At 46.9% G+C, this 26805-nt stretch overlaps 1 protein-coding gene across 2 annotated transcripts in view; it reads left to right on the top strand.

Moving 5' to 3' along the window:
- The window catches only part of PRMT9 (protein arginine methyltransferase 9), a 249634-nt gene that overhangs the window by 202366 nt on the left and 20463 nt on the right, over positions 1–26805 (top strand). For both annotated transcript variants that reach the window (XM_069242627.1, XM_069242628.1), the window contains one exon: positions 6086–6208. In XM_069242627.1, coding sequence (XP_069098728.1) covers positions 6086–6208 — 123 coding nt within the window. The remainder of the gene's footprint in view (positions 1–6085; positions 6209–26805) is intronic.

Below are 26805 nucleotides of genomic sequence, written 5' to 3'. Positions count from 1 at the left end.
TGTATTTGTAATGTTGGGAACATGATCATTATTAATGTATCCATTAGTGTACTGATCGTACTGTAACTCAAGGAAAAAAAGTGTTAGGATGTCTAAATGTGCATCCACTAGCCAAAGTACCAGATAGCTTTTTTTTTCTTTTCTGAAAACTTTATTTTTTGTCATTTAACATATCAAGAAAGTCAATATGACCGTGGTGTTGTACTTCTCAATCAAGACTACACAAAGTACAAATGAGATATACAAGAGGGAGCCAATGCTACTCTAGATATCATAGTTGGCATATTGGTAGTACAATAAAAAGGGGAGGCAGATAGGAGGGTGGAGAGAAGCCTGTGGGCAACAAAGCCACTCATATCCCATATAAGATAGCCTGACATGGAGGGGATGAGATAGGGCAAGAGTTGTAGTGGTAGGTTGCACTAAACAACATCCGGGGCCTCCATGTCTAGTGTTAGCAGGTGATCACATAACCGGCTGCCAGATGTCTTTGGGCCTGGACGTGGGGGTTTGGAGAGCAGCGTACACTTCACCGGGGGTGTCACAATATATCATGTCTTTCAGACAGTCTTCTGTGGTGGGGAAGCAGCCATTACCCCAGAAAAGGGCTATCCGACACTTAGTCAACAACAGAGCAATAGCAGCAAAGCGTCGGAGGCAGGACAGGAGGGGTTTGACAAATCCTATCAGGATCAGCAGGGGGCCAGGGTCCATAGTAACCCCTATAACCACAGAAATTCGAGCAAGGATCTGAAGCCAGTAATCTTGAATTACAGGGCAGGTCCATACCAGATGTATAAAGTCTGTGTGGTCAGCTCCACACTTAGGGCATTTGTGGGATCATGTGGGATCTATTTTAGCTAAGCCTTGAGATATGGTGTTAGCTCTGTGTAGGAAGTTATAATGTAACAATTTATGCCGTGATTAGGGGAGATTAGTGTCGTTTGCGTACAACAATAACGCCATGTTTTGTTTGGTATGGGGTGTTGTATGTCTCTCTCCCGCATGGCCCTCGCCTTCACATTGCCCACTGGCTTGAGGGCCAAGCAAGACTGGTAGTCTTGAGACTAATTGTGACCTCTCGTTGGCAGTGATAAACAATGTCAATGGAGTAAAGTTCTCTGGCTCTACTAGAAACGAGGCACTCGTGGAGTGTGTTTTGCAGGTGTGGGAGAAGAAAGTGATCCATAAATAAGGAGACCCCAGTGCATGTGATGTCATTGCATGTAATAATGTGTCCATCTGGGAATTGTATGCAGGTGAAGTGTCTACAAAGTGCACTAGTCGATCCTGAGTAAGAGGCAGCCAAGGGTTATGAGCCATTGCTACAGCTAGGGAGTACAGTAACCTTCCATCCAGGCACCTACGAAGTTTCCCCCACGCCCAGCTGGGAGGAGAGAGGGTTTGAATATCTGTGGGGTCCTGCGGGCGGTCCTATGGTTGTATAGGGCCAAGTGGGGTGTGCCCCGCATGATCATTTTCTGGTTTGAGATATGGTAATTGAGCATCTGCATGATACCAGTAGTATGTGAAATGACATTGTGCAGTGAGGTAATATAGTTGCAGGTCTGGCATTCCGCATTCCTGTGCTCATATGGGAGTGTTAAAACATCTCATCGTATTCTGGGTCGATGGCCCACCCAGAACAGGCGAAGCAAAAGGCTCATCACAGTTTTGAAAAAACTGTTAGTGAGTGAGATTGGTATGTTCAAAAACAGGTCTAAAAATCTGGGGCGGACTACCATTTTGATAATGGCAATGCACCCAGCCATGGACAATGGTAATTTGAACCAGCGTTCATTTGCGTGGTTGTTTGTCCACTGCTGGTCCATAATTCAGCCAAACTACCATCTCTTTTTGTCTATGAAGTATAATACCCAGGTGGAGTTGTTTGCACCAAGTCAGGCGGTATTCCAGTGCACAGGGTACACCCAAACCGAATAATTTCACAGATAATTGGAGCTAGGTTAGTGTTGTGATCTCTGACAAACAGCAAAATATCGTCAGCGTACATTGATACCAGAAGGCATCCGTGCAGAATCCTCAGGCCTCAATGTAAGTGTCATTCCTGGAGGTGTCGGAATAGGGGGTCTAATGCAATTATGAAGAGCAGGAATGACAAGGGCAGCCCTGGCGCATGCCTCTAGTCACTAGGAACTGGTCCATGGCAGAACCATTCACCCTCAGTCTGGCTACTGGATTGGTATAGAGCAGTATGATGAGTTCTAAAACCCACATGGTAGTCCCAGTTTGTTTAGTGTTGCTTTCAGGAACGGCCATTCTAACGAGTCAAATGTCTTTTTGGCAAGGAGAAGTGCAACTGCTCCGGAGAGGTCCAGGGAGATGTAATTCAATATGGCAAAAATGGTACAGAGGTTCATGGTTGTGGAACAAAACCAGACTGTATTGGAGATATGATGCTTCATTAAGCGCAAAAACCGTGTGGCACTCACTTTGGCCAAGATCTTATTGTCATAATTAAGAAGCAAGAGTGGGCTATAGGATGTGCATAGGTGTTGTGCTTTACCAGGCTTGAGTATAAGTGTTATTACTGCCTCCCGAATTATGTGCGGGAAGAATCTGTTCTCGAAATCTGTGTAAAGCTCTAGGAGATATGGGGCGAGGACATGTTTGTAAGCCTTATAAAAGCTGCCTGTAAGGCCATCAAGCCCAGGTCCTCAGGATCCATCCAATGTGTCTGTTGCTTGAATGATTTTATCACACATGATGGGTGCAGCCAAAAACTGCTGGTTAACCTTTCCATGGCATTCTCTGCCAGGTATTCTGAGATTGAAGTAGTGCCCTCCCTTGCTCTTGTAGTGTATAGCCATTGATAATATTGTGTGAATTCAAGGGTTATGCTACCGTTGTCGGCCACAGTCGCCACCTCAGCACTCTGGAGCTAAGTCACATATATGCTGCGTGGGTTAGGGTGCAAGAGCCATACAAAAGTGCGGCCCAGTCTCTCACCCTTGGCGTAGAGATGTGCCTCTGCATATCTCCCAAGGTAAGCCACCTCGCATTAGGAAACATTTCTAAATTTGTCCATTAGGACTGACAGACAATGAAGATGAATGTCACGCCCCACCCTCACAGAGTCATGGTCGATATCCAGTAGTTTTCATTCAATGCAACCTAACACATTGTGGATGTCTTAAGGATTCCCGTATGTTTAGCTATACAGACACCACTAATATATGGTTTAAAGGCCTCCCAGACAGTGGCCTTTGTGTAGGGACCACCCCAGTGTTAAGCGTGAAATATTCCGTTATGGAGTCACATAACTGATGTAAACACCTATCATGCATGGTATTATCTGGAAATCATAACTGTCTCATCAAGCCTCTGATATATACTGGATTTTCAAGATTAGTTTAACCGGAGCATGGTCTGATAGAGTGCCAGGGAGGTGTGTGACATCTGCCATTCATAGTGTTGCGCCACAATACATAAACCAGTTATCTATAAGAGTCCAGACCCCATGGGATGACCAATGGAATGTATAGTCTGGTACAGTAGCATTGTACGTTGTCCAAACATCGACCAGGCTTAAGGTGTCTACAATATCTTAAAGCAAGTGTAGGGCACAAGGTTTGCAAATTGTACTGGTAGCTGTGGAATCCCATACTGGGCTATAGGCCATGTTCAAATTGCCTCCCAGGAGCACTAGTCTGGCGTCAGTCTGCCCCATAATTGCAGAGATTTCATGAATGAAATCTGATGAATCTACGTTTGGAGCTGTAAATATTAATCAGTAGTGCAGACCTGCCCACCAGTTTGGCAGAAGTTTGATTTGATTTTTTTCATCTGTAAAGCACAACAAATGCCCTTTGATGTCTTGGCGCTGTCATCTCTCTGAAGGGTTGACACTGCCTCAGTAGAAAACTACACAGGATGGGTAAACAGCTAAGTTTTTAGAAGTTTCCTAAAGATTGGTAGGTTGGGTTGCTTTCTTAGAAGCCATGGCATTTGTTTCCAAAGACAACAGGTAAAATGAGAGAAGCTTCTGCCAACCCAGGAAGCTTTAAAGATTTTAGTTACAATCAGCTTTTTGGTTGTGGCTGAATGAAGACTTTTGTGTGGGATGTACCAAGAGATCTTTTTCCTTGAAGAGGGGCTAAGCCAGACTGACAAAGGACGTTGGGAGCAACGCAAAGTGCTTTAAAAACTACTCCCTTGTTTATAGGGAGCCAGTGTAATTTTTCTCTTGCCTTCGAGACTGGATAAGACTTCCTTATGTTTTTAAGGAGCCAGACTGCTGCATTTTGCAGTCTCCGAATGTTTTTTTTAGAATGCCAGTCTGTGCCCTGGCATATAAGGCATTCGTATAGGGCATTGCAGTAGTCCAATTGTGAATGAACCAAAGACATAATGACAGTTTTCTGCAAGTCATAGGGCAGAGAAGGAATAATTTTCTTCACAGTTCTTAGAATGAAAAGACAGGATGAGGAAAGTTGACTTGTCTGATCAGCAAAGGAGAGGTGGGGGTCGCAGATGATGCCCAAATTTCTCACTTTGACAGTGGATCAGATGGGGAGCCAAGAGACTCGGGCCACCATGAGGAATTCCAGAAGGATGTATCCCATCCAAAAAGAAGCACCTCAGTCTTCTCAGTTGTTTTAGGCAGTGGGAGCTCATCCAGTTGACAATTGCGGACGAACAGTACGTAAAGCGTAAGGTTACCTCTTCAGTGTCATTGGTGATAGGTACCACAATTTGGGTTTCATCAGTATAGGAGACAGTCAAAAAATCCCAAACTCCTTACCAGTTTCAAGAAAGGAGTTATGTAAATATTGGCTAAGGTAGGGCTCAACGAGGACCCTTGCGGAACGCTGCAGAGTAACGAAAAAGGCTTGGAGGAGAAATCTCCTATAGAGACTGATTGTTCCCTTCAATCAAGAAAGAAACATAGCATTCAAGGCGGTGTCCTGAAGGCTTATCTCCATAAATTGGTGCTTGAGACCGAATTGCATCTATTGGCCAAACTAGTGATCTCACAAGAGAGCCGGGATTAACTGGATAATTACTTTTTATACATAGCTTTGTAAATTATGCAAAATGCTGGTCTTCTGAAGGCTTGCTTTCTTTATGTTTAGATTGCTATTTCCTGTACTTATCGGACTTCTCCTCCAAAGACAGGTTACCTGTTCAGTACCTTTTCAAGATATCAAATTAGTTTGTGCAAAAAAAAAAAGTTTAGCTTGCTGATTTCACCAGATGTCCCATACTCCTACAGCCAAATCACCAAGCTTTTACTTCAAATAAAAGGACTCCATCATGCCGTCTTCCCCTAGCAATAAATGTGTGTTACTTGTGTTTGCATATATCACACAAAACCTAACCATTTTATGCCAAATGGTAATTCCTGGAATTTCGTGGGGGCATATTTATTAAGGTATTGTTCCATTAAATTAAAGGTCTTACCACATGAAGGTTTCTTCTACTTGAGGGAATTGAGCATGTCAGGGTCAGGTTAATTTTGATAGCCTCCAAGTTTTACCATAACTCACCAAATAAACTACTTTGGTTACCTATACATACACACTTCCTTATTAAATGGCTGATTAATTCTTGAAAAGCAATCCACCAGTATATTCTAATATATGTTATGTAAAACAACATTAACGCCTTAATGGGAAGTGAAAGCAGACTGCTAATATCTCCCTTTAGGAATATTAGAGATCAGCTTTATAATTCGGTAGCAGGCTATGTTTATCTTGTCACTGTTCTCTCAGATTAAGCTACCAGTTTCCCCTTTTTCATAAAAACATTGTTATTGTTCCCTTGATGGAAGCTGCAGACCTAGTTGTCCCCTCTCTTTCTAGCCTTAGTGATGATCTACCAGTATAAAGCTGTATCTTTCATTTTCTAAAAGAGCAACATAATAGAATGCAAAAGAACTGTCAGTATCACTGAAATGTTTACATCAAAAGTTATAAGGAGGGACACACACTTTTTTTGAGTTTGCAGGGGCATTGAGGTGTGCGTTGTAGCCATTGTAGATGAAACAAAAATGTTTAATTGGTGTCACCAATGTGCCTAAAGGTGTAAAATATAAATGTTCCAATTATGTTTTCCACTTTAGGTCCCAGTTCATGTTTTCTTGAATCTTTCAACAATGCCATGTGAGCCGTTAAGCAAGCCGACGGAGCTCATTAGGCTGGATCTCATGAATCCCTATTTAAGTGATTGCAACAGAGAGGTTACGGTAAGATAAAAGGAAATGCTGTAATCAGTAGTTTATCATTTGTAATGCTTTTAATTATAATATAGTATGAGTTTGAGAAACGTAACTAGTGTTTTTCAAGTCTGGTTGAGAAAGGAGTGAGGGTTCTACAAAAGCACTGATAAAGAATTTGGGTTGGACATATGACCTAGAAAAATATTAATTTCTCATTGATATTCCCAACCACAGATTCCTTACCTTGTGAATGCCCTCAGGTGCCAGACTGGATCTGGAGATTTTTCTCAGCATTGCTCCGCACGACAGGAAGTGGCGTTGTGTGGCTCTGCATTGACTTCGTCATGCTCTGGAAGTGACATTGGAGCCACATATATGCATTACCCCTGCACGCTCATGTCAGTGCTTTTCTTTCCGCACCTTCGGATGTGGATCCGGAGCTCGCTCCCAACCTTTTTCTTATCTTGTGATAAACTATTTCCTGTTCAGATTGCAAGGGAATATGTGCCCACACAAAACTTCACGGTTTAAACTTTGAAGGGACTGTCACAAGCAAATGTTTGTGACAGACCCCCACCAAGTATGTTTCTGGTGCCTAGGGTTCTCGCGTAACTCAGCCCTGCTGGGACTGTATCAGGATAAAGCCTAGGGCAATACAGGACTATGAAGCCAAGTTATGTCACCGAACCCCGTTAGAAGGTTGATGTAGACCTATTTCAACTCTTGAGGTCATGCCCACGAAGGATCCTCCTCACGTTTTCATGCTACCACCAGACTTCCTGGTGGTCCAAACAACGTTCAAATGTACCAATGCCTAAGGGACTGGTGACTGCCACCTATTTCCCCCTCACCCCAACCCCATGCCCCACCCTTAAAGAGAGCCAGAAGATTGGTGCAGCAGGCAAGAGTCCCTGCACAATCAGCCATGAATTGGAGGATTGCAAATTCAATTGGCCTGTTCTCCTGCTATGGTGGAGCCTACTGTGATGAAATGGAGGAACTACTCCAGCACCTCCCAGACCAATATAGACAGTGTGACCACATGCTTGTCTTGGAAGGCAAGATGATATCAAACATTAACATTAGGTGCACCATTGATGCAGCTGATACTGCAGCTAGGGAAATCAATTCCAGAGCCTTATTCTGCGCCACACTTCGCTACATGGCTCTGGCTTCAAGCCAGATGTTCAACAGCATCTACTAAATCTGCCATTCTGTGGCAAACATCTCTATGGGCAGCATGTTGATCAGATGCTAGAGAACATTAAATAACATGGCACCCTGTCCCCGAGGCTCCTTTTATACAGGTTAAAAACTGTAAACTTTGCACTTGTATAGCGCACTACTCACCTGTTAGGGTCTCAAGGCGCTGTACGCATACCGCTGTGGAACTCCTCCTGGCTTTTTCCTGTGGGGCGCCCACTGCTGGGCTCCCCCAGGGTGAAGCCAGGCATCCAAGCGCTGTCAGGGCCGTTGTGAAGATTAAGCAAGCTATTGGCCAGAGTTACAGAGTGGGACCCAATAATTCGATTAGGCACCGAGGCGAGAATGATCTAGTCCAAGGGATTTGAGCCCAAGACCCGCCTCGGCGGGAATTGAACCCTGGTCCCGGGCCTGATCTCTCCATCAGGGTCTGCCGCTCTAACCATTGTGCCACACTGAAACCCCCTCCCCTGACTCGCCTTCCTTTTACCAGTGACAACAGCAGCAGTCCACACAGGGTTACTCTAGGGGAGGTAACAAAGGGAACGGCTAAAGGGATATCTCTAAATATGGCCTAGGCAGATGGGTGGCTTGTCAAGTGTATTCAAACTTGTTACGCTAAGGCCAAAAGGTAACTTCCTGCCTCTCCCAGACTGCACCCCACTCGCAAGAAGGGGACCTCTATGGCCTTCCTTGGCAACGTCCCCAAAGCAGCTGCCTGATCCACTCCGTACACGTTCACCAGACACTACAGGGTTGGATATCTTAACATGTCAACAAGAAAATGTTGGCCAAACTGTGTTATGAACTGTTTCAATCTTCAGCAATATTCTCTGGTTAGCCACTGCTTAGGTGAATACTGTTTTACAGTCTTTGCAGAGCATGTGATTCTACAGCAACACATGCCAGAAACGGAATATGTTACTTACCTTGTAAGCATCTGTTTTAGGATGTAGTGCTGTAGATTCACAGGCACTCACCTTCTTCCCCGGGTGACTACGGTTGTTGCACTTTCCCCTTTTGCATGACCATCTACCTTTTTTTTCAGTGCTCCATCTTTGTACTCACTTATTGTGTGCAAACAATGGCGCTGATGCTCACGCACCAGACGAAGAACAGTTGATGGATGGAATGCTGAACAATGCAAACATTCACCCCCTGTCCCAAAAATCTGGGTTTAATCCATTGTTTTTTTTGCCCACCTCGCCACTCTAGTTGGGACTCAGCCATATGCAAATCAGTTTTGACCTTGCTCCCCATGGGAACAGTCCAGCCCAAACTGCCAGGCCAGGTCCTGTCTGGACCGGAAGGCAGCATCCTGGGACTGGTTTCGAGGTATCATCCCTCATCAGCCAGGCTAGCTTGAATCCAGTGGCACAGTGGGCACGGGACCCAAGTCGGGCATACCCTTCCCAATTTGAGCGACAAAAGCAAAAAGAACAGACAATGGACAGAATGCTGAACAATGCAAACATTCACCCCCAGTGACAGAGATCTGGGTTTAATACATTTTATTTTTATTCCAGTCCTCCAGAATCAAAGTGCTACCAGAGATGTAGAATCGGCAACACATATAACCAAAACAATGTACTTCCTTTGACATGAATTTGCCTCCTTATGCTATTTCATGGTGCACGACTGTGGTAGTGGCTGACCATCCTTCAGAAGGAATCTTATTTACCTCGACCGTTTACTCCTCAAGGTCTTCCAGTGCCGAAAATTGGCTTAGGGTCTGCAGCAAACAAGCTGCATCAACTTAGAGAAATCGTCTCTTTTTCCCTTTCAAACCAAACCATTGCTGTGGTCCTGTCTGTAGATGGTTGTGATACACTTATGGTTGACCTGACATCAACGAAATGGTGTTTCAAAGAACAGTAAAAGCAGCTCCACCTTATTAAAGTTGCTGCCAAATGAGGCAGCCTACCCACGCACATGCCAAGTGGAGATGGTACTAGTATATCTGTCTAAATCTGGCTTACAATTCAGCCCTTAATGTATAAAAATGTTATTGTCACTAAAATGTATAAATATGTTCGTGTTGGGCATATTGTTTTACAGTTCCAATGGCTGGAGATTTATTAGAAGGGCTCAGAAAAATGACTCTTCCCTCTGTTGGGATTGAACCAAGTGCTCTCTAAATCAGCAAGTCTACCTTTAAAACCTGTGCGTGATGTAGGCATGCAATTCCTGACGTGGAAAGATGCCTTCTTAATTGCTTTAACATTTGCAAGAAGGATGCGTGAGATCCAGGCTCACTGTACTGAAAAACCTTGCATGGTTTTCCACTATAATAAAATATCTCAGTGGTTTTCATATCTGATTGTTTAGCTACAGACTTTTGCAAATCCTTCCACTCATGTAGCAAGGTCCTCCCACTCAAGTGGATGTGAAGAGCCCTAATTTAATTCTTAGTTGGATCCAGATAAACTCTATTCATCCTTGTAACTAAGGCAGTGCAAACAAAATAACACAAAAGGGTGAGAGGATACAAAAATGTGTGGAGGAAGAGAGCAAAGAACATCCAGAGCAATAACTGAGATTTTGATGGACATTTCTAACTGCAGATTCCTCACCTTTTGAATATTTCCCCCGTGTCGGACTGTATCTGGAAAACTTCACAGCAGTGCTGTGGTGCACTCTATAAGGTGGTACCATAAGGCACCACCCTTGAAGTAATGAAGTCGAGCCGATATAAAACCAACCCTTTCTTTGTGTGCAGAGTTCAGTTCTTTTTTTTCTGTGCCTTCCAACACAGGACTGGAGCTCCACTCCCCATTTTCATCAGTCCTCAACGATATCCAAAGCTTTTCTACAGTGTGATAGGCAAAAATGTCCTCTACAAAACCAGGCTTCAAACCATGCTGCGAATGCACAAAGCAGACATCAGTCGCAGACCCGCATAAGTTGTCTTTCTGATGCCTGGGCTCCGGCCACAGCTCTTTAAGTTGTGTAACTGGTGTGCCCTTATGCATTCAAAAGGTGATCTGGGACAAGGGGGCGAAGCTCTACATCGCTGTAGAAGAAGAGGTTGCAGGCAAAGCACAAGTCCTGCTCCTAGTTCCTGTTGTGCCTCTTCTGTGGACGGTCCACTTCCTGCTCAAAGTCCTTGGGTAAGTCAAAGTCTAGTCCAAATGCAAACCTAAAAATAGGAAGCAATACTCCACCCACATCCTGCCACTCTGTTTCATTTTTTTTTTTTTTTACTTTTTTTTTTTCATAAACCAAAGTAAAATGCAAAAAGCAGATGACAAGCCTTCAAGACTCGTGTACCTCACATATCTTAAAGTCTGCTGTTATCACACAAAGATAACAGGCAGATTAGGCAAGTATCTACGTCCAGGGCATTCAAGTACTATCAGAATATTGTAGAGAAAATAGCCATAGCACAGTAGCACAAGAATACGCTAGTACATGACCCTAATACAATAAAACAATAAAGCAAGAACTCAATAACACAATGATGTAGCACTAGTACAGCACTGTAATACTAACATAATAACATTATAATATCCTCCCTCTGCCCCGCATCTGGCCCCAATAAAGGGCACGGACATAGGTGTTCCTAATGGAACTAACAAACCTGCCATCTCCAGTCGCCGTATCACTAGGTGTCCGAAAGGGACGGGGAGCACCAGGATGTTATAGGAGGAGACCGAATAATGGAGAAAATACAACTCCGTAAGATCTCTAGTTAAAAGATACAAACTAAGGGCAGAGAACAGTTTCCCAAGTGGATTGCAAGAGGAGGCAATATCCTTCCCCTCGACTGGGGAAGGAAAGACCTGAGAGGGAGCCTAAAGGAAAAAAGGGGGGGGGGAGACAGAGGTGGAGTTGCACTCCAGTGATAGTAATGCAGGCAATGAGAGTAGACGTCCCTGGATGCTAGAGGAAACTAATATTGAAAGATCACAAGTGAGGGGGGTGGTTATCTGAAGAATAAAGAATACCCAAAACCAGAAAAGCATAGAGAGAAGAACGTAACTATGAGTGTACAATGAAAGAGGAAACAACAAAGGCGTGGGCAAGAGAAATGTTCCAAGAGGAGGAATGGGGAAAGATATAACGAGAGAGAGAGTGAGAATAAGAAGAAAGAGGGCAAAGACGCAAGTGAGAATGTGATTGAGAATAATAATGCTAATGGTAGTGACCGAGGGGGGGGAAGAACCACACAAATGGGGGGAAGGGAACAGGACATAGGACAAAGGAGAGGAGGACCGACGAGGACATGGAAAAGAATAGATAATGAAAATGACGAAGATGATATAGGGGATGGAGAAGTGAAGAGGGGAAGGGGAGAAAGAGAGATAGGGATATGTGACTGGTGCATTCTTGATAGGACCAGGCGGAGAACATATAGGGGTGTGTGCATGCATTCAGTGGGGGCTGATACAGAACCGAAAGGGGTAAGAACATGCTGACGAGTAATAGCAAGTGTATCAAAGAAGCGGAACCCCATTCAGTCAGTTGCGACCTCTCATAGGAAATACTTAGCTCGCTGACCCAGAGAAAAAGGGCTACCACGTTTGTAAAAACAAGTCTGCTCTATCCTGTAAGTCATATATGAGTCGTTCGTGGGAGGCTGCCTGGTACATTGCAGTGATCAGATTCCTCATGGGAGGGGGCGGCTGCCGCACGCCAATGCCTGAGGATACAAACTTTTGCTGTTGCTAGTGCGGTGTGCAATAAACAACATTGCGGTCGGGAGAGATTATAGAGTCCTCCAGTAATAGAAGGGAAGGGGTGAGGGAAGACGGCAAGGGTAATGTTTCTCTAAGGGTGTCCCCCACCAACCGCCAAAAAGGCTGAATGGCCGGGCAATCATGTAAAATATGGGGCAAGTCATAGCGAACGTGCGGGCATTTCCAGCAGGAGGCGTGAGACAGTAATCCTGCAGTACGCAGTTTCTGGGGAGTCCAGTACCAATCATGCAACGTTTTAAAAAGAACTAATTTCAAGCGGGCCTCTTGAGCACCTCGGTCTCTGGCCTCGAATAAGTCTGCCCAATCCTCTAGTTTGTATTCCAACTGTAAACGCGCCTGCCACTTATTCTTGAGGGAATTAAGGAGGGGGAGTGAGAAGAGATGTTGGTTTAACAATGCCTGCAGTCCAGATACAGCCCCCTTCAGTTGGCCCCAAGTTTCCAGGTATTGGAGTATCGGAGATTGCATAAGTCGCCGAGGGGGGTTCCCTAGACGTCTCGCCAGGCAATGTCTAAGCTGCATGAAGTGCCACGAATAATGTTCAGGAAGGTCGAATTCCTCCCTGAGTTCCGAGAACGACTACCATCTGTCCCCCGTTATGAACTGATCCACTCGTGTGAGACCTTTCAAACACCACTCCCTCTAGAAAATAGTCTTTCCCCCAATCTGAAAACTTTTATTGCCCCATATTGGGGCCCTGTCATGGATGTGGGGGTCCACTTTCAGTGCTCAGTGTGCCTGCCGCCATGCATTTCGCATGGCTCCAATCATAGGGTTGGTGATTCGCTGGTATACTGGTATCCTGGTATACTAGTATCTGGAGGCCTGATGTGGAACGCAAAAGCGTTGGTTCTACTTCCACGCAGAGTGGCGGGTCTCTTACTTCCGGGAGTAAAAAGACCATTTGCGAGAGATGCAATACAGAGGTGTAGTGTTCGACTGAGGGAAGACTCAGACCCCCAAACTCGCGCCTGGCTAGCAAAGCGGATCTAGGTAACCGTGGATGCACGGACCCCTAGATGAAAGCTCGAATGCAACGATCTATCTCTCGGAGGAAAGGATAAGGTTATTTGCAAGGGTAGCATGCCCAAAACGTATAGGAATCGCAGTAAGGTTACCATTCGTACCTGCTCTGTTGATCCCTCCGTTGAGCATTGGAGATGGCCGCATCCCTCATGAGCTGTCCTCTAATTGTTGCCTTTACCGCCGTCCATAGTAGCTGGGGCGAGGAGATCGAGCCCTTATTATTCTGAAGATATGTGGCAACATGTGATTTAAGTTGTTCCTTTCCCTTCGGGGTGCGGTATCTGGGATTTGGAAGACGTCAAGGCTTACGACCGGGTGAGGCTATCCCCAGCTCCAGGGCCAATAAAACCGGGGAATGATCAGAGAGTGCGGCCGGAAGAATTTCAGACATTCGAATCGACTGTAATAACCGATGGTTGATCACAAAATAGGATAGCCGAGATTGAGTCCAGTGGGCCGAGGAAACAAAAGTGTATTCTCGGTCGCAAGGATGGGAGAGGCACCAGTGGTCCAACAGACCAATGTCCGATAGGACGTCCCGTAAAAGGGCCCAGTCTGTGTTGTTGCCCACGTCGAGACCACTTGAGTGATCCAGGATGACGTCCTGCACTACGTTCCAGTCCCCACCTAGTATATATTGGGAGGCGCCAATCTGTGTCAATAGTCGGTTGAGAGAGAGGAAAAAAAGAAAGTTTGGAGCCTGTGGGAGCATAAATGGAACCAATACAGATTGTAGAAGAGCCTAAGGTGAGCTTAGCAAGAACGTAACGTCCCTCCAGGTCGCACCATGTCTTAAGAAGCCGGAACTGTAGGGATTGACAAATGAGTATCGCCACTCCGCATTTCGGCCCTGAACCCTGCGACCCACTATGTACAGATGGTGTTCTGCTGAAAAGCACCTTGCCCACACACGCTACGAAGTTTTCCTGACTCTGATGGGGAGAAATGTGTTTCCTGTAGTACAGCAATGTCGTTTTTTTTTTTAATGGCGATAAGATAGGACCTTGTGACGCTTGATATAGTGCAGCATACCATGTACGTTCCAAGATAGAACAGTGAGCGGGGTTGTCGATCCGATTATTGGGTGTAGTAACAACCTATTCGGAGAAGAGCGAGGGGCTTTGCGTTTGTTGATACAGGAAATGAAAGGAGGTGCTAGGAGTAGTGAAGCTCCAAGCAGGCGTAATCTAGGAAAAAACAAATAGAGAAAGGGGGAAGGTGTGGGTAAAACTCTCGGTCACAGGGGATAAGAAAATCGAGCAAACGCAATAGCAAAGCAGGGATAAGGGAAAACATGTAAGGGAAGCAGGGAAAAAGAGAGACAAAGAGAAATAAAAAAACACTAAGACAGAAGGGAAAGAGTGAACAATCGGATAAACTCAGAAGGAAGAGGAGGAGTGTGAAGAATGAAAAGAGAGGCAAGAAAATAAATGAATATAGGGAAAGGAAGAAATAGTGAGAACGTCCGTGAACAAGGAGGATCTCGCCACCAGAAGCCCCGCTAAACTGCGGGTCGGAACCTGTAAGGCCTGCACACCGGGCAGGCGCCGAGAGGTGGGGGAGGAGGGGGGCCTGGTAATTAGCATGCTGTCTGATGGGATTGCAAAGAAGCCTCATTGAGAGGTAATGTTGTGCGGTAAGGTGCAGGCATAAAGAGCTTGGGGTATGAAGTGTGGGAAAGCGGGATATAACGTAATATGTGTTAAGAAATATGAAATATGATGGAGGGTGTTACAAAGAAGTGTAGCAGAGAAGAGTGTAATCTGGCCGGTCACCTAGACGGTTAATCGGGAGGTAGTACCCTGCTGAGCACTTAAAGAGGGCGGAGTCTATGTTACCTCAAACTAGTGCCAGCATCGCCAACGGAGTCCGCTTCGGGAATCAGCAAAGGCATGACCGCCATTGTCAGGGGCAACGAGCAGGGGAGTAGCTGTGTAACACGGCCTAGGGAATATCTAGAAAAAGAGTGAGATTGATGGCCCTAGGAAAGCGTGGGGTGAGAACCAAAATCCCACAACGTATGCTCACTGAACATCTCTCCGAGTTGGCAAGTGGGAATAAATGATTGAGAGGGGGTAAACTAATCTCTCCCTTAGCAGGGACGTGGAGAATGCTGAGGGGCCATCGGGAGCTCATCTCGTGGAGAGAAGACGCCCGTGGCTAGAATACTACAGGAAGATAGAATAGAAAACTCAGGTGAGGCAGTGCAGGAGAGAAGGAGCGGACGGCGTCTGGCAGTAGAATCATAACCCACAACCATAGGTCGGTCCATAGTACACATACTATAGTCGGTGTCAGACGAGAAACAATAACATTAAACAAATAACTCTGTATCAGGTAATATATGCGATATCACTTCAACAGAACATTTGTATCCGCTACAGCTGCTGTGTTTCCAACCATAATTCTACCTCCAAGGTGGCAAAGTGTTGGCAATGAAGCTAGTCTCGTAGCAGGTCTAAAAGCAGGAGAAAATCACCTCAGACATATCACCAACATGAAAACCTAACACCGTCCTAGACCCCTCTTAAACCCCCTCCCACCGGGGAGGAAGACAATGATGATAATAATAGTTTAATTTGACACTTAGCTGTCCACTGGGGAAGAACCTGGTTCTGGGTACAGAGCGAGAAGTCCTCCGAGCTCCCTGTGGTCCAGCATCATGGGTGCTCTTCGATAACTGGGTTTAAGGGGGAACAGGACTTGTCTCTGTCCTGAGTGTGAACAATCACCGCTTGGAGGACATGGTCACGACTATCCTGCGATTTAAGCGAGTGGTCGTTGATTCTGCCTCTTTTGCGAGGTTGGACACTGAGGTTGAGACAGTGGTGGCTGAGCAGCGAAGAGATCCTCAGAAGGGAGTGAGTCAAAATCTGGATGCGAGGAGGTAATGTCCATGGGATGTGGGGCAAGGCTGTTCAAGAAGGAGCTGAGATCTGCAGGTTCAGTGAAATCTCTGGATTTGCCGTTATATGTAATCCACATGCAAGCTGGTTCAAAAAAGACCATATTTAACATTCAGGTTCCTGAGTTAAGGGCGAAGGGCGAAAAATGCATTCCGCTTTTCATTTGTTATTCTGGAGAAATCTGCCGCCACCCTAATTTCAAGCCCCTCTAGAGAGAAAGGGCCTTGCGATTTGGCTGCTGAGCTGATCTGGCGAGCCTGCTCATGCCGCAAAAAACATGCGATAATAGGACGCGGCTTGTTGGAGGTCGCTTTGTGTAAAGGGCCAATCCTGTGGACTCTTTGGAACTCCAATGCTGGCGAGAACTCCAAACCAGTAAGCTCGCACAGGAGAGTTTTGAAAAAAGTTTTGATATCAGAGCCCTCCTTGTGTTCCGGGATGCCGAAAAAGCATACGTTGTCTCTGCGACTCCTGTCCTCCAAATCGATTACCTTTACCCGTAGAGACCGCAGCTCTGCCTCTTGATCAGGCAGTGCCTCTACCTGGCCCTCCACTGTTGCGAGACGTTGGTCTAAGTCATTTACCGTATCCCGGAAGCCAGCGATGTCAGCCCGTATGGAAGAGGAGGCCACAGTCAGGTCTGTTATTTTTTAATCCATTGGCTCCAGGCAGCGTCCCGCCATAGCGATCTCTTGCAATATGCAGTCTATCACCTCTAACGCAGGGAGGTCAGCTGGGGAAGACGCGGAACATGGAGGGACCGTCTGTGTTGCCATGATTTTTGGTTGTGCAATGGCCTCAGAGAACAACAGCTGACGGGGGTGTTTGCCGGAAGACTTCCCATTTGGCATTGCCCCAGGGTGGCGAAGATCCTAGAGATGAATTGAATTACCTGGTAGAGATGGGACTGTCGGACCCCGTTCCTGCTTCACAATGTTGGTAGCATAGCCAGCAAGGTTACCGGTTCTGTGGCCGTTGTAAGGGATCTCTCAAGCAGGTTGGGCGTGGACGAGGATTGCACACATAATAAGTGGGCCACACGACTGTATAAGGCGGTTCCTAACACAAGGTTGCGTGCTCGCCTCTACGTATAGACAATCGGGGTGGAAATGAACCCCGTCTCCGGGATTGCTGGGGTCAGACCATACTATATCTAGATCCACCTCTGATTGTCAAACTAATGCGGGGTTGAAAGTGTAGAGGGCAGAGGAACGGTTATGTAGTGAGGAGTCCAGGTGGTACTGGCCAATTGGGACCTCAGTCGCTGCGCCGTTACAAACAGGTAGGTGGCCCTACCTTACGTAATACTCCACTGGGGGAATAAGCCACGTCGCAAAGGCGGAGATCCCCCTGTCAAGTCTCCTGAATTTGAGGCCTGTTCCTGCCTGGGGAGCTCTGGGCAGAGTAACGCTGAATTTGAGGCCTGTTCCTGTCTGGGGAGCTCTGGGCAGAGTAACGCTGCCCCCTCCTGCATACGTTTCAGCAGTGCTCCTGCCAAGCCTCCAAATGGGCCCCTAGAACTGGAGTGCCAGGGCCGGTTTTCCTTGGCGAGGAGAGGGGGCCAGTATGCTTCACCCTGCTGGTAACAGTTAATGGTGCTAGCCCATCGCACTGCAAGGCTCCCGCGGGGCTCTTCAGTCGAGCCGTGATACACCGCTGGGCAGGTAGATGAGCTGCTGCACGGAGGGGGAGGGCATGCACCCCTTACCTCTCCCTCCTGGACTTCGCTGGGGAGGCGGGTCGCAAGCTGGCGTACGCGGCCGAAGAGAGGCTCTCCCGGCCTCCACCACATCGCCTACGCCCTCCGTCCCTCTCCTCAATCGAGGTTGCGGTTTGGCGCACCTCGCTAGGCCGCACTCGGACGATTCCTGGCAGTTATGGCCGTTGTGGTGCGGATTTCTGTAGCCCTCGAACCCGCCGCTTCCTTGAGGGTCCAAAGTACAGCGGGAGAGGCTCGTAACGTAGGATGGCGCCCCCTCCATAGGCCCCGACCCAGCCCGGCGTACGGAGCTCCTCAGTCAGGCGGCCATTCTATTCGGCAGCCAGACCACACCCCCTTTCTATTTCTAAAGAGAAGGCCCAATGCCACCAAGATGAACATCGTACCCATTCTACCTCTGTGGCTTTGGAGCCCATTTCTCAATTCATCCTGACTCAGCCAGAGTTTCCCAGGCCATTGTAAACCCCGCAGCAGATTGCATCCTACAAGGAGGCCATTCTGCAAATTTTAAATGAAGTATCGGTTGCCTCTGAGGTGCCTTTGCGCCTTAAGGAGCCGCACGGATCCATCCAGTCAGATTACCGCAGGAGGGTCCTCTTTCGAAGCAGACTGTCCCCTTGGGACTCATTTACCAGTTTCAGTACAGTCTTCCACACCAGCTCCAGAACCAGCCTTGTCCCAAGCTCAACAGAGATTACAAAAGCACAATCACTTGTCAGTCAGCCTGACTCTAAACCTAATGCTCTACAACGATACAGCTCACAGCAGGGGATCCATTCTCTTTGTGGCTTTAAATGACAATGTGCATTTTCTAGGTAGTGTCCCTCAGGATACTGATGATAAAAATATGGGAGTTGCTAACCTCCTCATTATGCTGATGATGCATTATACCTACACCTACAAAGTGCCTGTGGGATAGATAAATCTGAAAACGAGCTTGACTCTCCACAAGGACCCTCAACGGAATACAGTGCTGTGTATGCACAGGTGGCCAGTAGGGCACTGAGGTTGCCCTTCATTGGAACAAAGTCAGATGTTCTCACAGTGAATCTTCAGCGAGGCCCTTTGACCTCTTCCTTTTAATGAGGCCCTTAGTAACATGTTAATGGCCACATGGTCAAAGCCCTGTGCTTACCCACCGTTTAGCATACCAGTAACTTGGCAACATAGAGCTATTCCCGGTAACACAGTTGTTTGACTACACAACAAACCCTGCATTTGAGAGCTTCATTAGGCATGCTTCCACTAGCAAGGTGAAACCTAACCCTTCCCTGACCGTTCCTGTGGACAGGGAATCCAAACAGGTTGAAACGTTTGCCAAAAGAACATTTTATCTGCAAGTTTGGCCCCAAGGTCCCTAAATGAAGCATGCTTGTTCAGCAGATACACATATGCTCTCTGGGAGATGGCCAGCAAGATATTGCCGGCGGTCCCTGATCTGAGTTTCTTTGCCACAAACCATGCATGACAGATAGGACTTGATTGTAATTCATGTTAGTCTGTATTCTACAGATTTCATTTGTAAGGATGTTGGTAACATTGTAGTCTTGAGAAGGTAAGATATACAGTAGTCCTTAGTAGACATTCGCTCTGATGGGTCCAGACATTTTGGGAAAAGGGAGACTATTCTAGAGAGGGTCAAAGGCAGCAGAGCCACCACATAATCCTTAGGTCTGAAAGTGATTGTGACGAGGAGCCAATTGTTGAGGTATGGAATACATACACTCCAAAACTTCAAGGGTTGGCAGCAACCACCCCATCACTTTCATAAACACCTGAGGGACTGAGCAAAGGCCGAATGGCAACATGGCACACTGAAAGTATTCTTTGCCTACTTTGAACAAGACATGTGTATTAAAATATGGGTCCTGCATTTCCTGGATCTGCTTGTTCTGTACCTGCCAGCATGACAGTTAGTGTGAGCATCTTGAATGTGTCCTTCAATAGAATGTAATTCAGCGGGCAAATGTTGAGAAGGGGCTTGAGGGCTTCATCCTTTTTCTGTGTCAGGAAATAATGGCAATAACATCCCTTGCGATTCTCCGGTACCCATTCTGTGGCACCTTTGGAGAACAAAAAAAAGTAGGTCCAGCATCGGAATCTGTAAGTGCTCCTCTGAAGTGCATTCTGGTGTAGGAGGAAAACAGGTTGAAGAGGAAATGAAGAAATGAAGGGTAGGACATAGCAAGGTCCATCGAAAACAAACTAAAGTGACTTGTCAGCTGCTGCAGCAGGGGAGGAGAAGTTGGAAGACTGTTGTCCCTGCTATTGTGTATGTTGTCTGTTGGCAATGCATTGGTAGCCCATAAAAGGAAGTCCGCTTTCACCCCTTCTGTTATTTTCAGTTACTGAATGTCTGATCTCCCCTTTTAGAGGCAACTCCGAAATAACTGTTATCAAGTGCCCTGAGATAGAGTAAACACTTGTGAGAGATGGCTGTTCACTCTGACCTCTGCCATTGGGTCAAAGGATAGAGCCATAACCATCCATATAAACTCCTCTCCCAAACATTATTTGTGTAGAACTGCCTGCAAAAAGGGGCAGGAGAACTTGTTGAAAGCTTTCTATGGGTCAAAGGTGAGAGCGGCTGTTGGGGTGGGTGCTAATTTAGCTTTTTCTGATACATGACAGAATAGTCTAATATTGTCAGAGGCAAGTCTACTTGTTAAGAATCCAGTTTGTGGCACCAGCTTCAGTATTACAGATTCTAATTGCGAGCCAGTATTTTTTAATATACCTGGCAATCCAGATTAATAAGGGAAATTAGTCTATAGTTTTTAACATCAAGATTATCCTTCCCTTCTTTTGATATGACAACTGCTGAGCCAGTTATAGAACCCGAAGAGGCATAATAATGGAACACCGCTTGAAGTGGTCCAGCCAGTTTTTCAGCAAACATTTTATAAAATTTGGCTATATATCCATCCGGGCCCAGGGCTTTCCCTGATTTGAGGTTCATCTTGAGAGATCTGTGATAGGGAACACGATTTAAGATATTAGTTTGTGGAGTGGGATGGGGCAGGTTTGTTAGAGTTGTATACCTTAGCATAAAAAGCCCTAAAGGTCTCTAGAATGTCATGTGTTGCCGACATAAAGCTACCTTCTGAGTTCTTTATTGCAGGTAAAAGTATTTTAGATTTTTTGTATTTTAAGTCATTTGCAAGAGTTTTTCCATCTCTATTTCTATGACAAACTTTACTCGCTTTAGCAACTTCAACCAATTTCTTGGCTCTTTTACCCAAAATATGATTGTATTCATATTGTCGAGCACTTAAGTACGATAAGGCCTCTGATCCTTTGGAATGACAGAGTTGATCGTCTAACTTCGAGATGTCTGTCTCAAACTGCAAAAGACATGTAGAGACCAATTTATTTTTATGTGACATTTGATGAATCATGACCCCTCTCACGGTAGCATTAAGAGCGTCCCACCTAATGGAGGATGATGTATCTGTGATATGATTCTCTATAAGCAAGTGATCAATAGCCAACTCAATCTCTCTTCTGGTGACCTCATCTTCAAGTAGTATATCATTTAGACGCCACTGGCGAGGAGGCAGAGAAGGGTAATTTATGCTGAGGTCTAAAGATACATGCATTGTCTGAAATAAGAGGAGGTTCATTTTGGGGGAATGAGCTAGTTGTAATATGTGTTTACTCATCAATAGTAGTCTATTCTGGAGAAATAGTGGTGAGAAGGTGAATAGAAAGTATAATCACTTCCTGCAGGTTTATATAATCGCCATAGATCAGTTACGTTATAATTATTACAACACATTTTTTTCATTCATGGGAGTTGGTAGTTCTAATTTTCTGAGCAGATATTCTATCAAAGTTGCCAGCCTTTGGAAGGTTGACGTCCCCTCCAAGGACAATTCTGAGATCATCAGGAAGTTTTCATAGTTGTTTGTCCAAATCTTTCCAAAAGGAGACTGCACTATCATTGGGTGCATAAATATTAACAATAAAAAACTCTCAAAATAAGCCATATACCGTGTTTGTCATGTGTGTGAGATAATAGTGATATATTAGATTGTCTGCAGAACAGGGTGATGACTGCATTCTTCTTCTGTAGAGCTAGAGAGATACCAATATCAGCAATCCATGGACTATAAAATTGGGCATTTTAGATTTTAGATGTGTCTTCTGAAGTAAAATAACACCACTCTTCTACATGTATCGCAGTAGTCCACAGCCTTCCTTCCTTCTTCTTTTTTTTTATTTTTATTATTAACAAACAATTTTATTAGTTTTTACATAACTTAATAGCAATAGGTCACATCTGCACCTCTTAGGCATATTAGTGTACAAATCCCATTTAGTTTGCATGCGTACATAATCACCGCAGATAGTGATGTTCAGGAAAACGTCACTCAGATGTCGTCACACACACACGTCATTTGACACGGATTTCCCATGTCCTTCTCTACCTCCCCCACACCTTGTTACACTTAGCTTGGCACCCTCTTGCTTCATATACCAGCTTTTCTTGCTGGGCTCACCAGTCCACCAAACCCCCCCCGCTGCCATTGAGCAATCGCCAGTGCCGTCTCTGCCCTCCAGCCGGATGCAATATCCCTTTTGGTCACCCGGCACATCGCCCCCAAGAAGGCCCGCTCTGCTCTGCTAGTCCCCACTCCCTCCAGGACACCCAAAAGGAGCGGTAGCAGGGCAGCCTCCACCTCCACTTGCAGGATCCTGGAGATTTCAGCTGTGACCGCTCGCCAGTAGGTTGCTATGTGTGGGCAAACCCACACTATATGGTAGAAGTCTGCGTTAGGGCCTACACAGCGGGGGCAGTCCGCATGGGGTCAGAGACCCACTTTGTGCATTTTATCGGACGTGAGGTATGCTGTATGCAAATATTATGTTTGTACCACACGAAGGCGGGTAGTCATAGTTAAGTTCCTCGGGCCATCAAGGCATCCCGCCAATCCTCGTGCTCTATTCGGCCCAGCAAGCTTTCTGACCTCTCTCAAAGCCTATCAAACAGTTCAGCTGTGTTGGTGACCAGGGTGCGGTATAGCTAAGACACTCCCCACCCACCCACCCCCATCTGGGATTTTGCTCCCACAGGACTAAACCGAAGGAGGACCGCGCCAGCCTGGATGTACGCGCTCAATGCATGCCTGAGTTGTAGGTATTTATGAAACTGGGTCTTAGTGAGCGACTACTGCCTCTGAAGCTCCTGAAAGGACTGCATATGGGAGCCCATCCAGACGTCCCCCAAAAGTGAAATGCCTACATGGTCCCACTTTTGGAACCCCTCTAAGGCGGAGACCTCACCAAGCCATGATCCCATCGCCTCCTGTGCCGCCCTCCACCCCAGCAATATCAACCTTGTCACTTCCGGAATCTTCTGCGGCAGGGGGTTATCATACAACATCTCAAGCAGCCTGGGAAAGCACATTGTCAGGAGTTCGAGCTGGTACGCTGGATCCGACCAACCATCCCCCAGCCAGTCATTAATCACCAGTAAGTGCATTGCTAAGTAATAGAGATATAAGTTTGACATTCTTAACCCCCGTTCATACACATTCCTTTGACATTTGCAGAATGCAAACTGAGAGCGAGATTTGTACCATAGGAATTGTCACGCTATTACATCCATTTCTTTAAATCTCTTGGGTATCTGTCAGGGGAAATTCTGGATAAGATAAAGGAACTGGGGTAGAACCATCATTTTAAATAGTGCTATCCTTCCCAGGACATATCCTCTGGCTGAGTGGTGAGACATTGAGTGACCAGGCCAATTCGGGCAGAAGGGCCACATTCACTCACAGGTATCGCAAGCTATTGCGTCGAATAGGAATATTGTCTTGCCAGTCATAGCAATCCCTTGCAGGATGCACTGGGACCAGCATGGACTTGCTGGGGTTGAGTGTCAGGCCAGAGGACTCATAGAACAGCCTCAGTAGTCGCAAATATCGGGGACGGCAACTGGCCGGGTTATTCAGGTACAGGAGCATGTCATCCTCATACAACACTATACAGTCTTCACGCCCTGTGGGCCAAGACCATCCGTCAATCAATGGGTCTTCTATTATAATCTTCGCAAGCAACTCCATTGCTTGTGTGAAGAGAAGTGGGGATAGAGGGCACCCCTGGCGGGTTCCCTGGCAAATAGGAAAGGGGTCCGACACAACCCCATTCACTTGCAGCCGAGCAGTTGGATTGGAATAAAGGAGCCGCACCAGTCCCCGATATTTAGGGCCGATTCCGGCACTTAGAAGCACCTGGGAGCGATACGTCCAGTCTACTGTGTCGAACGCTTTCTCAAAATCTATGAGAAGGAGCACCAGGGGAGGAGTCAGGGAGCCACGATAAGCCAGCGCTGCATGCAGTTGGTTAAGGCAATGCCTGGTTCTCCTAGTCGGCATAAAGCCACATTGGTCTGGGTGGATCAGTGAGGGTAGCACCCTCTCCAGCCTGGTGGCCAATATCGTAGATGGAATCTTAAATTTCGGTGTTAAGGAGTGAGATAGGGTGGTAGGCAGAACAATGCCGCGATGGAGGGTAGGTCTTTGGGTTCACCACAGTGGTGGCCTGATTGAGGCCCTGGGGGAAAACAGCCTGTCTGTTCAACCTCCTCATGTATGCTCAGCAGGTGGGGGGGCCAAGATATCGCTGCACTTGCTGTAAAGCTCCACCGGAAACCCGTTAGGGCCTGGAGTATTACCTGAGGCCAAAGCCGAAATAGCAGTCTTGACCGCTTCTAGCACTATTGGTTTGTCGAGGTCATGTCTCCGCGCTGCTGAGATTCTAGGGAAGGACAAGTCTCCCAGCAAGGAGGCCTCCCTCTCCGATTGGGGTCTGGGGCCTTCCTTGTAAAGTCTTGTATAGTAAGTGGCAAAGCTTTGCGCGATATCGTGGGGCGTCTGGGAGGTGGCACCCGATCCATCAACAATTTCAGGGACTACCCTGCTCTCCAGCCAGTGCAACAGCTTTCTGTTTTTGTCACCCCATCCGTACATGCAGGCCTTCGAGGATCGCCAGAAGTGCTTTGCAGTTTCAAGGGTGAGATGCTGGATTTCCTCTCTAATTGGGCTTAGCTGTCTAGTAACGGATGCGTGCGTGTTGGAGGAGAGCTGCCGCTCAAGTCGTAGCGCCTGGGCCTTGAGGCCTGTCACTTGCTGGTTCTTCGTTCGTTCTCTTACTCGAAGGAGATGTTTGTCATGTCCCCTGAGATTGGCCTTACAAGCAGCCCATATTTTGCCCGGTGACAGCACAGACCCCAAGTTGTTCGCAAAGTATTGGGTGAGCTGGTCTCTTAGGGCCTGAACATAGTCGCCATCTTGGAGGTGGCAGGTATTCAGTCGCCACAATGGTCGTTGGGCTACGCTGTTGCTGCAGTTGGACAAGAAATGGTGCGTTGTCAGAGACCCCGCGCACCAGTAACCAGAGAAACGCCTAGGCCCATCCCGGGGGGAGCTTTGCCACCACCTCCTGGAGAGTCTCCAGGAATCGTTCAAATGCTCCAGGAAGTGGCATAAGCGCTCAGGCGGTTAATCGGTCGTCCGCTGAGTGTGCCCGACACGGCGGCATAGCGTCCTTGCGGACATAGATGGGATGTAGTGATCACTATGGATAGTGAGCGGTGCAGCAGGGTAGCCACCCCTCTAGAGCCTCTAGAGTAGCCCGCATAGTAGACTCTGTCATACCCACCCCGTGCGAGCATAGGGCAGTTGGTGCCAAGCAAGTGTGTCTCTTGAAGTAGGACTATAGAAGGGGCAAAATGGCAGAGGGCGTTTAAGGCCGCAGAGCGCTTGATTTTATCTTAGAGACCATTAACATTCCAGTTTAGAGAGTTCCAGTGTGTGCAGGGATCCGGTGTTGATGTACGTAAGGCTTTGGCCCTAGGGCCGCGGTGTGACCACCTGAAAGAAAAACGTTAGTACAAACAATACTCAACCATAGCACGACAGTAGAGTGTTCCACTCTTACTTCATCCCATCCCCCCCCAACCGCCCCATATTTCCATCCCTGAAGCATCTGTTGCCCCTAAACACAACCAAAATCTCAAAATCCAGGTGTCTGTTATAGGTGTGGAGTGGTGGACCCCTCCATATAGTCAGAGTTCTGCAATATTGCTGCCCCCTGACCCGCTTCAGTTTTCAGTCAAGAGACCTCCCTCTCGCCTCCGTTATAGTAGCATAGGGTCAATTTGTTCTTATGTCTCATGACAGTGAGTTAGTTTGGCTAAGGCGATCATCCTCGTGGTTTGGCATGGGTCTTTTCTCTTCCGGGCCACCTGATGCAGTCAGTCCCTTTGGATGACTTGGATTCGTTGGTTCCTTCTCCTCAAATGACTGAGTCGGTCCGCTCCGCTTCCTACGGCGGGACAGAGTTCATCTGCATCCGCCCCGTTACCCAGCGAGTTGCTGTGGTTAGGTCACGGGGAAATTTCCTCTCGGCGGGAAAGGCCCTTCTGGATGACATGATGCTCTTCAGTGAGCCTGTCCCATGCAGCTTCCGTCAAGTCAGAGACGAAGGATTTCCCATCCATGAGGACTTTAAGGTGCGCAGGGAAAAGAAGCATGTATGACAACTGCATTGCTCTTAGTTTTTGCTTAACTCTCCCATAGGAGTGACGTTTAGCCTGCACTTCTCTGGTGTAATCTGGGAAGATAAGGATCTTGTGGTTGTCCACAGAGATCCGGGTGCACTCTTGCCTCCTTGAGGATAGCGTTGCGGTCTTTAAAATTGCAAAATCTAGCAATCATTGGTCATCTGGGTCCTCCCGGCGGGGGTCTTGGCGCCAGTGCCCTGAGGGCACACTCGGTGGCAAACCAAGGGGACAGTTGTTGCTCCGGAACCCAGGATCCGATCCAGTGCTCCAGAAACTCGACCACCTGGGTCTATCCGCTCCTTCTGCGAAGCAAATGAAACGCAAGTTATTGCGTCTTGAACGGTTTTCGGCATCCTCAGCTCTATGGTGAAGCTCACTAGTAGGGGTCAGCAGTTGGACGACTTTGGTTTTAAGGTCTGTGATTTCATCTTCTGCTAGGGAGACTTGGTCTTCTGTTTCTTTGATGCGGCCCACTGCTGTCCGCAGGTCTTGTCACAGTA

Source organism: Pleurodeles waltl, chromosome 1_2 (genome assembly GCF_031143425.1).
Source record: "Pleurodeles waltl isolate 20211129_DDA chromosome 1_2, aPleWal1.hap1.20221129, whole genome shotgun sequence".
NCBI lineage: Eukaryota > Metazoa > Chordata > Amphibia > Caudata > Salamandridae > Pleurodeles > Pleurodeles waltl.
This window is presented reverse-complemented; position numbering and strand designations above follow the sequence as displayed.